This window comes from Rhincodon typus, unplaced genomic scaffold (assembly GCF_021869965.1).
Source record: "Rhincodon typus isolate 14 unplaced genomic scaffold, sRhiTyp1.1 hic_rhity00001972, whole genome shotgun sequence".
Taxonomy (NCBI): Eukaryota; Metazoa; Chordata; class Chondrichthyes; order Orectolobiformes; family Rhincodontidae; genus Rhincodon; species Rhincodon typus.
In genome coordinates this window covers 6,835-23,886 of record NW_025967610.1, presented here as the reverse complement: position 1 = coordinate 23,886, position 17,052 = coordinate 6,835, and the positions used below count along the sequence as shown (strand labels likewise).

Below are 17,052 nucleotides of genomic sequence, written 5' to 3'. Positions count from 1 at the left end.
TTATCAACTCCTTTAGCTGTCTAACTGTTCTTCTCTCTCTTTGGGCTCTATCCCCACCTATCGTTTACTCCTACCCCTCCCCACCCACCCTATTTTTTGCATATAAACTGACATTTTCCTAGCTACCATCAGTTCTGAGGAAGGGTCACCAGACCTAAAATGTTAACTGATTTTCCTTCACAGATGCTGTCAGACCTGCTGAGCTCTTCCAGCAACTTCTGTTTTTGTTTGATTTACAGCATCCGCAGTTCTTTCGGTTTTTATTTAGTGCCAACTTTATGAAGTTAGCCATATTCCTGCAAAAGTGATTACAGCCAAGAAAATAATTTGGGAAATTGGCATAAAACAGAAATTCTCACCTTAAGGCCCCGAAGAATCTGATAAATTAGGAACTGTACATGATCATCCGTGAGCTTCTGACATTTGACTATATTGTTTAGATCTGCTCCCATTAAGCTGGTCACCAGGTAGCTGCATAGAAAACATTAAATTCGTAATCAAGTTACAAGATGTAAACTACATTAGACAGTGTAGTGGTCACTCTGTTAAAACAAAACAGTGAAATAATGACCCCGTTATTTTCTGCCATGCACAATGGGATTGAGATAGCACTGTTGATAAGGCAACTCAGTATTTACAATGGTAATCTGAGTCCCCTATCGTTGTGATAATCAGAGGCAAATTTGATCAGAGCTCATCACTGGATTGGGGAAAACCAACTTATTGAATTAAAGCTAGGCAGCAGCTCTATCAGTCTCTTTAAATTGGAATTACCGCAGAAGTTTATGATAAGTTTCTATAAAAGTGGTAATAGCATTGTACAAAAATTTTTTTATTCATTCATTGGATGAGGGCATCGCTGGCTAGGCAGCATTTATTGCCCATCCCCAATTGCCCAGAGGGCAGTTAAGAGTCAACCACATTGCTGTGGGTCTGGAGTCACATGTAGGCCAGACCAGTTTCCCTAAAAGGACATTAGTGAACCAGGTGGGTTTTTCCCGACAATTGAAAATGGATTCATGGTCATCATCAGACCCTTAATTCCAGATACTTATTGAATTCAAATTCCATCAACTGCCTTGGCAGTATTCAAACCCAGGACCCCAGAACATTATCTGGGTCTCTGGATTAACAGTCCAGTGATAATACCACTAGGCCATCACCTCCTCTATTTCATAAACCTTCTCACTTTAAATGCAAAAATCAGTCAACAAACATAACGCACTGATAACCATCTACTGTGTTCCTAAATAAAACTCCAGCACACTAAGCTGCATTGTTAAAAATAATTTTCCCTCAGGCACACTAAATTAAAAGCTACTGCAACTTAAAACTGAAAATTACATTTAGAAATATAAATACTGAAAAAGGTTAACACAAACAAACAATTTCATTGTCTCTCATAGTCTGCTAAATCTTCTTTCCATACCACTGCAGAATATGTACAACAGCTGACATTGAAATGATACATTTGCTGCTTCTAGACTACCAAATCTATTTCAAGAGTTCACATCACCTCACTTAAATAGTAACTCTGTTCTATTAAATGTTAGGTTGTCAAAACAACAGATCAATAAGAATGTTCGAGCGCAATTGTAAGCGCATCGTCAGACTGGTGAAGTAAAAAGTACAACTTAATTGATGGGCCAAATGGCCAGTATCAATGCTGTACTTTAAAGGTCATCATTTAATACCATGTTGCCACTTTTACGCAACCTTTCAATGATTAGAGTCAGCGAGTCAAACAGTTGTACCTGTCCTCTAACATTCTTGGTTTTAAAGTTTTAGACCACAGTTCCAGTCTAAGAATTTAATATCTGCTGAAATAACCATGAAACAGAATGGAGAAAGCAAAATTACAGACACCGGGGAATAAGATTAAACAAAAGTTTTCCACTGTACTACATGCTATATTGCCAAACATGCACGACATCTGGTTTTAAAATATTTGAAAGGATTAAATGAATAAAAGGGCACCCGAAACCAGTTAGCCATTCACCTTTTCAGTTAGAAATATTGTGGCTAGGATGAATACACTGCAGCTGAATTAACAGCAGGCTAGTTTCCCAACTTGAACTAAGCAGAAAGAGAAAGGGGCCAATTGCAAGCCTCCAATAAGCATCTCAACAGACCAAGTGGATGGGTTGCAACTGAACTGTGCTGACAGAACGTACTTCTCCACACATTCTACTTCTGCTGCACGTTCCAGTCAGAAGCTCCCATTCACCAAAGGATTAAAATAAAACATGTGCCCATACATTCTTGGCCTATTACCTGAACGGCAAATAACTCTGACAAACTGTTGTTTCAGCTTGACTGGATCATACCAAGGGCTGCAGGGTGGATGAACTAACTGATCACGGCACAATGACACAGGTGGCCATTTGAGGGAGACAGCAAGGAGGAATTAGTGATCGTTCAGATAACATAACAAGGGGGGTTGGAACCATTCTCTGCAAAATCCAGATAATTGTGCTGCCTGTTGGATGCCTGGGTTCAGGACATCGGGTAAGGGCTCAAGAGGGACTTGCAGTGAGAGATGGAGGATCCAGTGGCCCATGTAGGTACCAATGACATTGAAAGGACAAAGGAAGAGGTTCTTCATAGTCAGTACGAGGAGCAAGGTACCAAAGGCAGAATCTCAACATTCATATTCTCTTTATTACTACTAGAAAGAAGTTAGCATAGTACAAATCAGATTACAGATGCAACTGTATGGCTCAAAGACTGGTGAGAGAGATGCAGGTTGTGGCTTATGGGGCACTGCCACCAGGAGTGGGAAAGTGAAATTAGTACTGATGGATGGTTCCACCAAAACATGGTGGGGAAGTGTTCGTGTCAACAGTACAACTAGGGAAGTGGAGAGGATTTTAAACTAAATAGGGGCACAGGAATCAAACTTGGGAAGATGCAAGTCAAGGAGCAAGGTCAAGTTGAAGAGAAAGGTATAATACGGGAAATTAAATAGACTTTTATCTGAAAGGGCGGGGAGCACAAATCAAAACAAAGTTAAAAAAGGATGAAACTAAAGGCTCTGTATCTGAACATATTTGAAACAGAACAGATGAACTGAGAATGCAAATAGAAATGGGCAAGTACAATCTGGTAGCAACTACAAAGGTGTCTCTACAGGATGGATCGGAACCCAAAATCTTGAAGGGTACAAGACAATAATGAATGACAGGAAACTGGGAAAGGTGAAGGTGTGGCTCTCAGGTTAATTGTAATTATTACTAGTAATATTGGATGACCCAAATTCAGGAAACCAAAATGTGGAAACAGTTTGGGGAGAAGTGATAGAGACAAGAAATTACTTGTGGGAATGGGGCACAAGCCCCTTGAGCAACCACACAGCATGCAGGAGCATAAAGAAAGTTTAATGAGTTCTTCGAAAAGGAACAATTATCATAGGAGATTTGAGTCTACATAAAGACTAGAAAAACAGACAGTCAAAAGTAGCCCAGAAGCGAAGTTCATAGAATGCTTTTGGGATAGTTTGCTAGCATGTTCTAGAGCCATCCAGAAAGCAAACTAAAATGAAATTTGGTATTATGCAATGAGATGGGATTAATGATTTCATTGTGACGGTGCCCTTGAGTAGCAGTGATCAAAACATGATTGAATTTTATATCCTGTTTAAGGAGGGAGAGGAGCAAGTCTGATGCTGCTTTAATATATTTGTAAAAGGGAATCATAAAGATAAGAAGATATAGCTGGCTAAAGTGAATTGGCAAATCAAGGAATAGGATAGGTCAATGGAGATTCAGTGGCAGACATCAGAGGGAATATTTCAGAAGATACAGAACAAGTGTTGTCTAATGAATAAAGAAAAGATCCATCCATTGGATTCTATCTGTAGTTAACTAGAAATGTCAAAGATAGTAAGAAACTTAAAGAAAAAGGACATTATTGCACAGACAGTGGCAGTCCAGAAGATTGGACAGAACATTTTTAAAAAAAAAGCAAAGAATGGCCAAAAGATTAATAAGGAGGGGAAAAAAAAAGATTGTTAGAAAAAGTTAACCAGAAATACAAAAACAGGCATTAGAGAGCTTCTATGAATATTTAAGTAAGAGTTGGCAAAATGAGCATCAATCCTATTGAAAAGGAGACCAGAGAACTATTAATGGAAGGTTGAGAAATGGCAAAATAATTGAATGAGCATTTTACATCAGTTCACTATAAAGAGGACAAGTAACATCTCAGCAGGGACAATAAATCAGAAAACGGAAGGGAGGGAGAAGCTCAGGAAAATCAATCATTGCAGACATGGTACTGAATAAATTGAGAGCTATGGGCTAACAAGTGTCTGGGTTCTTGAACTTCATGCTAGGGTCTTAACGTGGCAAGTGAGATAGTTGAAGCATTAGTTTTGATTTTCCGAAATTCCCTCAATTTGGGGTTGGTCCCATCAGGTAACATAAAGATGTTGCATTTGCTATTTTCCAAACAAGAAAATGAGACAGAAATCAGGAAACTTCAGGCCAGTTGGTTTAACATCTGACAACGGGAAATTGTCAGAAGCAATTATTATAGAAGTTATAGTATGGTTCTTAAAGTAGTAGAAGGTAATCTCGCAGAGTCAACACAGTTTTGTATGAAGGGACCAATGTGCTAGGTTCTTTCAGGATGTAATGGGCACTGTGAAGGGGGAAAACAGGTGGATGCACTGCATTTAGATTTTCAGAAGTCACGTGACAAGGTGTCAAAGGTTATTCAGAAAAACAAAAGTTGATGGTGTAGGGCTGTGGTCTCATCACCAAGTCTAATAGTCGATCTCACTGCTTGCCCACATTCCCTCACTGCGTGCATGTTGATCACCCCATCGCTACATTTATTTCATCTGAAAACCATGACGCTAGAGAAAAGTGCATGCACTTAACAGGCCTTGCCAACTTAAATTATTTTAGTTCAGTCCAGATGGACTATCATTGCAAATAAAGTAACTTCTATAGCAATAACCTGTTTCCCATTTCCACACTGTAGGGATTCTATGAAAATAATCAGAGCAAATCTGGCTGACCAGGAGCCCCAAAACAAAGTATAACTTCCAGTGCCTCCATATTTGAAAGGCCAGCAGTCTTCTGGATATTCCACAGGCGAGGATCCATAAGCCTATCTGCAGCGAGACCAGCGGTAGATCAAATGTCAGAAAATAGATATGAAGCAACAATGACGAGTGATGAACCTGGAACTCATTAAAAGGGAGTCCAAAAATGCATAACCTTCATGCGGAACAGAAAAATGAATCTCTGCTCACAACTGCAAAAATGCGTTTGCTTTGTATGTCAAAGTATATCGATAAGTTTAAAAAAAAAAGGGGGAATTTGGAACACTACACAATGACGCACAGTAAATTCAAGGATAGTTTTTCCTTGTACAAAGAAAGTTAATGAGCTGAAGGCCATCTTGAAAGCTTAACAGTCATCTTTTCTAAACCAGCAAAAGGTAAGACCTGCAATAAAGTATTACCTCACATTTGCCACTTCTGGCAAAGCATAATAAATCATTCACAGATGTCCAGGTAATTAAAGAAAGAAACAAAAATGACTGTGGCTGCTGACTCTTTATTCAAAGCTTAAGATCAAAGAAGAAATACAATCTAAATTCGAAACCACGTCACATGGTGCTTCCACAGAAGCAAAATAAGTGGTATTTTTGTCTGAAGTCTTTCATCAACTATCAACAGAACCTGAAAGATTCTGAATGCTTCTCACTGCAGTTCGATAAATCCATCGATATGGCCAACACAGCCCAGGTGTTTGTTATGTCCTTAAAACCCATATGCACAAAAATCAAAGAAAGAAGATCTTCTCACCCTTTTACCCCTTAAAAGGGAGAAAGGGAGAGAATATCCATAATGAATTTGAAAGGTACGTGCTAGAGAAAACTATTCCAATGAAGAAAATGGTTTTATCACACCTGATGATTAAGTCATATTTGGCACAAATGCAGGTTGTTATATTTTGCAGAAATTATCTTGATTCCTTTTTTTAAAAAAACCAACTAACAAGCATTATCAAATAAAATTATAGATATTTTTCATGCAATGAAAGTTGTTAATTTTGTAAATGTAATTTCACCACCACTCGGTTAAATCCTCGCTCAACAAACTGAATGCTACCCATGGTAAACTAAGATACTAAGAACTGCAGATGCTGGAGTCAGAGGATAACAGTGTGGAGCTGGAAGAACACAGCAGGTCAGGCAGCAGAGGAGCAGGAAAGTCAACCCAAAACGTCTACGTTCCTACTACTCTGATGCTGCCTGACCTGATGTGTTCATCCAGCTGCAGTGTGTCAACCATGGTAAACTAATCCTGTGTTGAAATGAGGTGATTAAGTAAAGGGAAGGTCCTGCAAAGATCTTTAGATCTGATGTCTAAAATTGTCAATCTTCTTAAATTAAGGAGGAGTGAAGTATACAGTTAGCTGCCAGACAATGCATAGTTGCTTGACTTCAGGTTCTTTAATAACTTAAAGCTGAACTGTAGGGAAACCATGTGATCAAAGTTGCAAATGCAGTTAAATTGAAAATCAGTCTGCGGTCCTCCCAATTAATAAATAAAATGCCGGAACGCTTACAGTTCGGAGGAAATACTAGGAAAAAAAAAACCAAAAGACAAAGAAAAAATTTTTTTCACCCATTAAATCTGTGCACACCAGAGGAATTCAACAGATGACTTCAGGAATTAAATGCAATGGAACATATCATGTTAGTCTCAAATCCATTCTTTCTAGTAGACACTGGTGGGCTGGCCATCAAATTCCATCATGTGTTTGATTTACAAAACAGTGGAGTTAACATGGAGATAATTACCATGCAAAGTGATATTGAACTGAAAGTCACATTAGAGGGACAGTGATCTTTGGGGACTCAAAGACTGAAAAATTCCCCCGTCATCCTGCACTTTTAAAATTAAAGCTTACTTTGGCTCCACATATCTGAGACAATGCTCTCTCAAACAAACATAATCAAGTTAAAGAATCACACCTGCCTCTCGGATTTGCATTTGTTAGGCGGTACACAACTAGTAGCCTCAAACTGCATCTCAGATTTCAAGGAACTGGCAGATAATGTGCAACTGTAGAGGTCACATTGAGACTTGAGCAGAGAAAAAAGTGAAGTGAATAATTATATATAATTGGTTTACATTTATGGAGCAAAGCAAAGCTGTTTATGCTAATGTGGCTAGATAGCGCAGGACCTAAACGGCTAGGCCCGAAACCAAAATGGCCAACCTTTGAGCTGCCAGTCCCGATGGGACTTTCAGGAAGGGTGAAACGTAAACCATCTGCACAAGACAGGCAGGCAAGGACAAGCCCGGAATGTCTCTGGAAAACAAGACCTGTTTGTATATTGGAGGCATAAATGAAACTTTTCAAGGATGGCAAGACGTAACAAGTGGTTTTCCTACCCCCGCCCCCCCAGGGATTGGTGCTGGAACCTCAGCTGTTAATGATTTACATAGATGACAGGTGGTTTGTTTGTGGAATTTGCCAGAGTGACAAATAGGTGAGAAAGTAAGTTGTGAAGAGGACAAATGGAGGCTACAAAAAGATACAGGAGGGTTAAGTGAATGGGGAAGGGTACAGCAAATGGGATATAATGTGCAAAAATGTGAAGCTGCCCATTTTGGCACGAATGATGAAAACAGCATATTATCTAAATGTGAGAGATGCAGAGTGCTAAAATGCTTTAGTGATGGGTGCCCTCGTGCATGAAATCATAAATTAGTGTGCAGGTACTGCAAGTACCTAGGAAAGGACATAAATTATCTTGAGGGGGATGAAACACAAAAGCAGAGATTTATGCTTCAGTTATACAAGATACTGATGTGACTGTATTTGTAGTACTTTGCAAAGTCACCTTCATTAAGAATGTACATGGATTGCAGGCAGTTCATAGAAGGTTTCCCAGACAATTACTTTGAATGAGAGGGTTGCCTTGAGGAAAAGGTTGGAAAGTTAGTCTTGTAGCAACTGGAATTTAGTACAGCAAGAGCATCCTGATTGTAATTTAAGATCCTGAGGGCTCTTGACTAGGTAAATGTGGAGAGGATGTTTCTTCTAATGGGATTATCTTAGACAGGGGTCACTGTTTAAGAATCAGCCATCACATTTAAAAAGACAGGAGAATTTCTCAGAGGGCCACGTGTCTTTGGAACTCTCCCTGAAAAGATGTTAGAAGCAGAATCCTTGAATATTTTTGAGGTCTAGATACAAGCTTATTAAGCAAGAGGGTGAGAGGTCATCAGGCTAAGCAGGAATGCAGATTTGATATTATAACCAGGTTCGCCTTGATCTTATTGAATAGCAGAACAGGTTAGTGGGATGAATGGACTATCCCTGCTCCAAATTCAAACGTTCAGATGGATGTTTGTATTGCAAGCTTAAACAGATGGTTCATTCTTCTGTTGTAACAAAATCAAAACTCCTCTATAAGAACAAAACCAAGTTGCTAGAAAAGCTCAGCAGGTCTGGCAGCAGTAAAGGAAAAAACAGAGGTAACACTTCAGGTCCGGTGACCCTTCCTCGGAACATGTTTTTGTTTTTGTTCCTGATTCACAGCATCTGCAGTTCTTTCGGGCCTCCTCTACAAGAAACTCATTTCAACACTTTTTTTCATGGGGGAGCAGCTAGTATTTAAAGTAACATATGTATTTCACATGGTGATGGATGAACATGTGGAGAAAGGGAACTCTTGCTGAAGGTCGATGACTAATCTAATCCAACAAGCCCCCATAACCTCTTAGGGTATCAATGGGTACTGTCCTCAATGCCAACAAAACTATTGCTACCGTAATTTACGGTAGCATCTCATCCTCTCTACATAACAAAGCACCTGGGTCATGAATGACCTCAGCCCCAATACCAAACACGCTCACTCTAACATATATAGTTCTAAAATTATGTTAGACTTGTTGCATTTCGCTACGAGGATGATGAGCATCTTCAACTGTATGAAACGGACGCGAGAACATATATTCTTAAATACAAAAATAAAAATGCCAAGTTTTATTGGTTGGATAATTCATTCTTCTGAAACAGAATATCATAGCTGAGATTATGATTTTACCACAACCTCCCCCACCCCCTCACATTGTGTTTATGATATCTAAGTACTTGATAATATCTAAGATTCAAAGTCAAATACATTTCAATCCCTAGTGCTAGGTACTGCCAGGTTCCTCACCTAGCTAAACACCATGACATTCATTTAGAACTTAGAATCTACTTTGCACAAAATATGCTGGATTGCAAAGCATACTTTCAGAACTCATTTTTTTTTCAGTCAAAAGTAACCTTCCTAAATTTAGGCTACAAGTAGGAACCATATCAGATAAAAAGTCATGCTTGATTCAGCTTGCATTTTATGCAGAAAGAAAAAGAAACAGCTTTGCGGAGATCTAATGGACTCTGCCAAAATATTCACAACTCAAGCTGTTCAGCTACCTAGGATCCAAGCACAGTTGTTGGCAGGCAGAAGGCTTTTAAACAATAACTGATCACTAGTCCGCTGACCAATCAATAAAACTTACTCCCAGCCAAAGCTCCAGTCATACACACCCAGTGGCTTCAGCTCATCTGCAAACTTGGTTTCTACTACTTCTTGAAAAGGCAGCAGCATAAACAGTACTCACGAGTTTCAGATTACTTGCTTTCAAAATTGCAGCAATCCTTCAACAATCCTCAGGTGTTTAAAAAAGTTCTTTTCTCATTTCAGTCCATAATCAGACAAACAGGGAGCAAAGAGAGATATAATCTTTACATGTCAGACTGGATTTAAATGACAATCGAGGGGTTTAGAATTTGGGATGGAATTCCTCATACAACCTTTCTCCATTTTTTTTCTTGTTAGCTATATAATCATAAATACTATTTTCCTTTTTACTTTCCACAGATGTGTTTTTTTTTTGGCAGGACACGCAGTTTCCCCCCAGTGATGAGTCTGCAATTCTTAACCTGTGAACAAGTGAATATTTTCCATGATTTTGACTTAGCTGAGGTGCAAATTCCTTGACTACTTGTTAGAACAATCTTAATTAAAACATGTACTTTATATTAGGTTATAACAGGCTGTTTCTGTTGGCTTTTCTAATGCCAACCTCCTTTAAAAATGCCTACACATTAGTGATTCAAAAATAGTCAGCTTGTCTTATTTGATCATGCAATCAAAAAATAAACCTTTTCTTGCAGCCTTTTCAATAATGTATATTAATAGCAGCAATACAAATAGTGATTAATAATACAACAAACTCGCTTGAAAAGTGATTGAGGAAAGGTTAGGAAAACATAGCACAAGGCTACAAAATCAGAAAAAATCAACACCAAACTTGATATCCTCCATGGTTTCATAGTGTTACTTAGAACTACCTCTACCCTATTTTGAAAACAAAAAAGTAGCCATAAAACCAACTTTTGGGTTACTGACTACTTTTTGCTTTAAAATAAGTTGGCTTGCTTAATAAATTGTGTTGGTTAAGGAAATGAAATGGATAACAATCTTGATACATGAAGTCCCGTGTCTGCAAACAATAACTCCACAAAAAGAATAAGTTTGTAAAGATAGCACACTTACACATCAGTAAAATCTTGTAATGTTGTTGCTGGTGTGAAAACATCCAACAGGCCAATTACCTAGGAAAACAAAAACCTAAGTCAAGGGATAAAACTTCAAGATGCAGAGCTTTTATTTCAGATGCATAAGCCCAATGTCTTCTAAAAACTCTTTTGCACTTTCCGATGGGATCAATTGTATTTTTCCTACTAGTTATTCAGGCACTAGTGATACCATTTTGTTTATAGTTTCTGAAAGACTTTACCAAAGATAAAATGTACATAAATTGACTTTTCCATCTACAATGGCATGTGGCAAATACAGTTAAACAGTAACGAGGGATCAATCCAGCTCTTCCTTCAAACCCTTGGACAGAGCAGATTTGCAAATAAAATTCTGTGCAAGTTTGCTTCCCCACTCTAAAAAGGTCACATTGTCGAAGAAAAGCAAAACTTGAAGAACATGAGTTAATTGAGTATCCAGCAATTTTAAAACCACATATAAACTGCATAGTTCTGGGCTGTTAAACAATGAGGAAATTGCTGGAATGCTATAAAGTCATACTTAATTGACTAAACGCAGGCAAGTTCTGCATATATGGAAGCAAATGTTCCATATAGAAAGTCATCACGTTTGACAAAGTGCCCAAGCAAATCAATCTGCTGGCCACAACTTCATCCTGAAGCAGGGGTATCAAAAATTCCTAAGCAAGTACTAAGTACAAGCAAGTACAATGAACTGGGAAGTAGGATAGCCAATGCCCCACTTATTCACTTCAAAATAAGTAGTTTTTGAAAACAATTAGTGTGCATGAATACTTCGTGAATGATTCAAAATGTCCAAGTATAGGAAAGGAGGCTTCAGTTTACTGGCTATTTGTACTATATCTAAAGATCATTTTTAAAATAAAAATGAATGCAATTTGTTTTCAGATTGAGCTAGGGGAGGACGTGTCTATACGCACTCCAACAGGACTGAAATTCAAAACAGGGCCATACATTGATGTAACAAGAGAGTGCGAGACACAGCGAATGATTAAATAGCTGCAAGGAAAGATGCTCACGGGAAACAGGAGGATTGTGCAGACAGCTCTCCAAAACGTGCAGCAGTGGGTGGTGTGCACTGGCACTGGAGATAAGTGAGTTATGTTTGGACATGTCAATGTGGTAGAGAGGATTGCAGGATTTGGCAAAAGTAGGAATGTGATTTAGGAATAATGGAGTTAACTTGCACTGTGGGCAGAAACTAGAGTGCTGTTTAGGATGGAAAAAAACATGTGTCAGGACAGTGGAGCATTATGGGGTATGGAACATGTTGCATCCCGATAGGAAAGAGTTCCCAGAATAGGAAATATGGGATGGCAATCCCAAGATCTCTCCAGACTTGAAGAAGCTTTCGCTAGACTAGGCTAAAGGAACAGCCAGCAGGATCAGTAACGAAAGGAACAGATTAAAGATAGCTGAGAAAAGAAACAAAGAAGAAGTGATCTTCTTTAAAGCAGCAAGTTCCTACTATCTGAAATGCACACTCTTAAATGTCATTAATGGCAGATTCAAAATTACTTTTAAGAAGGGAGTGGAATATACTTGAAAAGAAAACCATCTGCAAGGATACAGACAAACAGATAGCAATGCAACAAATGAGCTCTTTGACAGCAATGTAACACATAGCTTCCTCTTCTTAATTATTCTCTGAATAAACTTAATCTGTGATTTAGACTTGAGTAAATTCACACACCTATCAATTTTAGTAAATCTGAGAACATTAAGCTAATCAGATAAAAATAATCTACTTCAAATGGTCTGCAAAATTTCAATAGTGCAGTATTTCACACCATTTATAAAATGTTTAAGTAGCAAATATATAGTATTTACAATATTTTAGGAGTGAAATTCCATACCACATGGATAAATGTAACAATGTCCAACATTTGCAAAACTCAAATTATTGGTTTCATAATTCTAATAGTTCTTTTAGGATGGCAGAATAAGTTATACTACTTGTACTCACTTATATGGAGTACTTACATTTTCATGTTTCATATGTTTCAACAATCGTAGCTCTCTGTATGTTCGTTTTGCATGAATGATAGATTGAAATGGTCTGGAAAGTTTTTTCACTGCCACACGATAACTTGATTGCGTGTCAAATGCAGAGCTACAAAAATACAAGAAAAATTTATTTATGTTCAGCTATCATCACTATCAATATTATTGTATTGCAAGGTGAACTGAAATGAAACTGAAGATTAAGCCACTGAACAATGAACCATCAAGACTTGTCCAAGCACATCTGTGTTTTACACTCAACATTAACTTTCTCATGTTTTCTCCCTTAAAATCAATTCAGTCTGAAATCAATATACTCAATGAAAAATATTCAAGATTATAATGGGCATTGTTAAGACTTACGGGAGCAGCACGCAAAATTTAGCTCCACTATCTCCGGAGTAACACCAATATGTACTTCTTTCATGTAAAAGGCAAGTACAGAATCCCAATTGACCTGACTTTCAGAATCAAGGTTTCAGTGCTAAGCCATATATAAAGCATATATATAAACCATTTGGCACATAAACACAAATTCTAAACCCTTTATAAACAGCACTCCTGCACACACAGAAAATGGGGATTCGGAAAAGTAGAAAAATCGGGCAGATCAGTTCAGTGGTCTTTGTTTCCTGATTCAGATGTTGAGATAACCCTTCAGGCAGTCTGTCTCCTCTCCACCCATCTTCTCCTCTATCCGCCTCCCCCTCTCTCCCTATTTATTTCAGAACCCCCTTCTCCTCCCCCATTTCTGAAGAAGGGTCTAGGCCCGAAACATCAGCCTTCCTGCTCCTCTGATGCTGCTTGGCCTGCTGTGTTCATCCAGCTCTACACCTTGTTATCTTAGGCAGTCACACCCTTGGTTTTCAATCGCCTTTGTCTGGAAGATTCCACTGGTTGGCAAGTAGTACAGAGCAACTGGTTCACTTGGGAAAGTGTCTGATTTTTCAATTTGAGAGTCACAGCTCTCAGCAACTACTGCAGTAAAGGTAACTGGTTTTCTTTAAGTATAAACTGAGTTGTTTTTACAACAGAAAACATGCAGTTTCTACTGGGGAAAGCAACTGTACTACATACTTGTTAGGGGGAAAAAAAACAAACATACTTGTTTCCAGTTCCAACCTACTAATTTAGCAGAGAACCAGTTTCACTTGTAAACAATTCCTCAGCTTCTAATCTGCTGTATGTTGCAGGAACCTGTTGGTATCAAATTCTTTGCGGTGAAATTATGCAGCCATCATGGTAAATCTCTGATTTTAAAAACACAGTTTTTTTTCTCAACACAGTCCACTGTTTTCAAAGACACAAAGAGAAACAATCCTTAAAGTATATTGATCATACTGTTTCAAACATCTTAAAATGGCAAGTACATTTCAAAGTTGTGGCCTTTCCATATTTTAATGAACTAGATGGCCAATAGAAAAGTGAAATGGAATATCTCTCTCAACAGATCTGTTTGCATTCAGTCATTCGCCATCTGTCACGCAATATCCCTAACTATAAAAGCAATAACTCTCATCCCATCTTGAAGTCAATGTTTAAAATGATTGATTATGCAACACTTACAAAGCTTGCTTACGGGCTTTTGGTAGTGCAGTGGTAGTGCACCCATCTCTGACCCAGGAGGCGTGGGTTCAAGTCTCACCTGCTCCAGAGATGCATCATAACGTACTGTTGCACTCATTTGTTGATGTTAAGTGCAAGTCTCTGGGGTTGAGTCAATGTGGAATTGAGTGAGTGAGGAAGGAAGTGTTCGCTTCTTTGAAGTTACCCTTCTACCTATCTTGTCCTGTCAGAATTGGTTCTTGCTCCACTACAGGGAAAGGAGCTGGGAGATAAGCCACAGAAGTATTTTTAAAAATTAAAACAGGGAGGTAGCTTCACCATAAGCTCAGCATTAAATCAGTGCAAAGGACAAGTATGAATCATTTGCATTCATCTTTAGCCAGAAGTGTCAAGTAGTTGATCCATCTTGGTCACCTCTTGAAGTCTGAATATCACAGACTTCAATCTTCAGCTAATTCAATTCATTCCACCCAAGGTCAAGAAATGGCTGAAGGCATCTGATAGTGTAAAGACAATTGGGTCTGCCAAATTCCTACAACAGTACTGAGAACATGTGCCCCAGAAGTAGCTGTGCCCTTAACTAAGCTTTTCCAGTACAACTACAACACTGCATCTACATAGCAATGTGGAAAATTGTCCGGGTATGCTCTGTACGTAAAAAGCAGGATAAATTCACTATTACCACTCAGGCTACACTTCATAATGAATAGAGTGATGCAAGGCGTCAATCAACAGCTCTATCAAGTGGCACTTGCTCAGCAATAGCCTGCTCACTGATGCTCAGTTTGGGTTCTACCAGAGCCACTCAGCTCCTGGTCTCATCATAACAGTTCATGTTTACATCAAGGTTAAGTTAAACTCTAGAGGTCAGGTGAAAATGACTGTCAAATGCTGCCTTAATGTTTCAGGCAGAGTTTGACATCAAAGAGCCCCAGCAAAACTGGTGTCAATGGAAATTAGAGAGAAAACTCTCTATTTGGTCAGTCATATCTATCGCAATGGAAGTTGGCTGTGGTTGTTGGAAGTTCATCGTCTCAGTTCAAGACATCTCTGCAGCAATTCCTCAGGTTACTATGAGGAACCAACCATCTTCAGCTGCTTCAACCATGTCCTTCTGTCTACAAAATCAAAATTGGTGATGTTTGCACCACTTGCAACTCCTCAGATAATGAAGTGGCTCATGCAACATGCTTATATCAACACCTAAATAATTTTCAGGCATGGCGAGATAAGTGGCAAGTAGTATTTGCCAAATGCAAGAATCTAGCCCTCTCGCCACGATTTTCAAAAAGCATCATCATCACTAGTAGGGTCCCTGCCATCAACACCCTAGAGGCTACCACTCAACAAAACTGAACCGGAATGCCTTGTAAATAGTACGGCTATAACAGCAGGGCAGAGGCCAGAAATTCTGTGGCATGGAGCTCACATCCATCACCCCAATTAATATGCACCATCTTTGATGCACAAGTTAAAAATAGGATGGAATACCCTTCAGTTACCTGGATAAGTGCAGCTCCAGTGACAGTCAAGCAGGCCAACATCAACCAGGACAAAAAAAACTTGACCGCACCTCATCCAAAAAAACTTAAACATACTCCCCCTCCACCAAGGTGATAGTGGCAATAATATGTATCATTTGAACTTGCACTCCTTCAGAAGTGTTTTCTGAACCCACAATCTCTACTACCTAGATGGACAGGACCAGCAATGCATGGGAACACCACGACCTCCAAGCCACACACCATCCTGACTCGGAACTACGTAATCATTTAGATCTTTTTTTTTTTTTTAAAGAAGAAACCTTTCCAAAGGGGTCACCACACACCTCTGGAGCAGGTGGGACTTGAGCCTCCTAGATCAGAGGTAGGGACACTACCACTTATCCTGAAACTCCCTCCTTGACAGCACTTTTGGTGTATTTACCACCATGAACTGCAGTGGTTCAAAGCAGCTTACAGCCATCTCAGCAGGAGTTAGGAATAAATGAGAGCCCAGTCAGGAATGCTCACATTCCAAGAAAAATTGGAAAAATACAGTTTCAGACTTCATAGTCAATCGTACAGCAACACAGTCCAACATGCACATACAATCCAGATTCATCCTAATAAAACTCTCTTGGCAACACCAAAAAACGGTGCATCTCTGACTAAGCTGGTGTATTAAGGAATTACACTGTTGATTCCCAGTTACGACAACTATACTGAAATTCTACCCCAGGATCTTAATGCAAAAGCTAGGCCAAGACTACAGTGCAATAAATCGAGGGAGCGATCTCCAAATGAGACTTTGACCCAAGACATTATCAAACTCTTCAGATCAAAAAGTTAAAAGATCCTGGTAGACCATTAAAACCAGAGAACTTTTTGGTCTAGACCAAAAGTTACCTCCAAGCACCACCAACTAAAAGATTAATTCATTAATTATTCATAATTTAACTTGGCTACAAAACATTAACTGCAGTTTATTTGCTGTGATATGCTTAAGGGGATTTTAGCAGCACTAAATAAATGCTGGTCTGACTGCAACTTTGCAAAGGATAACCTGCAGTGTGGTGGAATGCTCCATTCACCTGAAACACATGGTATCGCCTCTGTCGTATCATAATGTCCTTGGGATACTGCGGGAAAATGAAATGATAGAACCTGTCACATGGTTCTCTAAACAGATTACCAAAGTCGGACTGGATGCCTCATCACTAGATCTCTAAACGAAGCACAAAGACGCAACTTGCTGTTGGTGAGATGAGGGGTGGAGAAGAGAAGACTAATCACATACTGGTAAGTTTATGGCAAGCAAAGTAAACACAGCAAAGCCATTACAAAAACAAAAGCTGGAAAAGCTCAGCAGGTCTGGCAGCATCTGTGAAGGAGAAAAC

General features: G+C 39.0%; 1 protein-coding gene across 1 annotated transcript in view; it reads right to left on the bottom strand.

Moving 5' to 3' along the window:
- Window positions 1-359: 359 nt before the first annotated feature.
- The window catches only part of LOC125481395 (mitogen-activated protein kinase 14-like), a gene marked incomplete at its 3' end in the record, with an annotated part of 20,586 nt that continues 3,893 nt past the window's right edge, over window positions 360-17,052 (bottom strand). The window contains exons 2-5 of the mRNA XM_048592878.1: window positions 16,848-16,951; window positions 12,588-12,717; window positions 10,582-10,640; window positions 360-471 (exon numbers count right to left, since the gene is read on the bottom strand). Of these exons, the coding sequence (XP_048448835.1) occupies window positions 360-471; window positions 10,582-10,640; window positions 12,588-12,717; window positions 16,848-16,951 (405 nt within the window). The remainder of the gene's footprint in view (window positions 472-10,581; window positions 10,641-12,587; window positions 12,718-16,847; window positions 16,952-17,052) is intronic.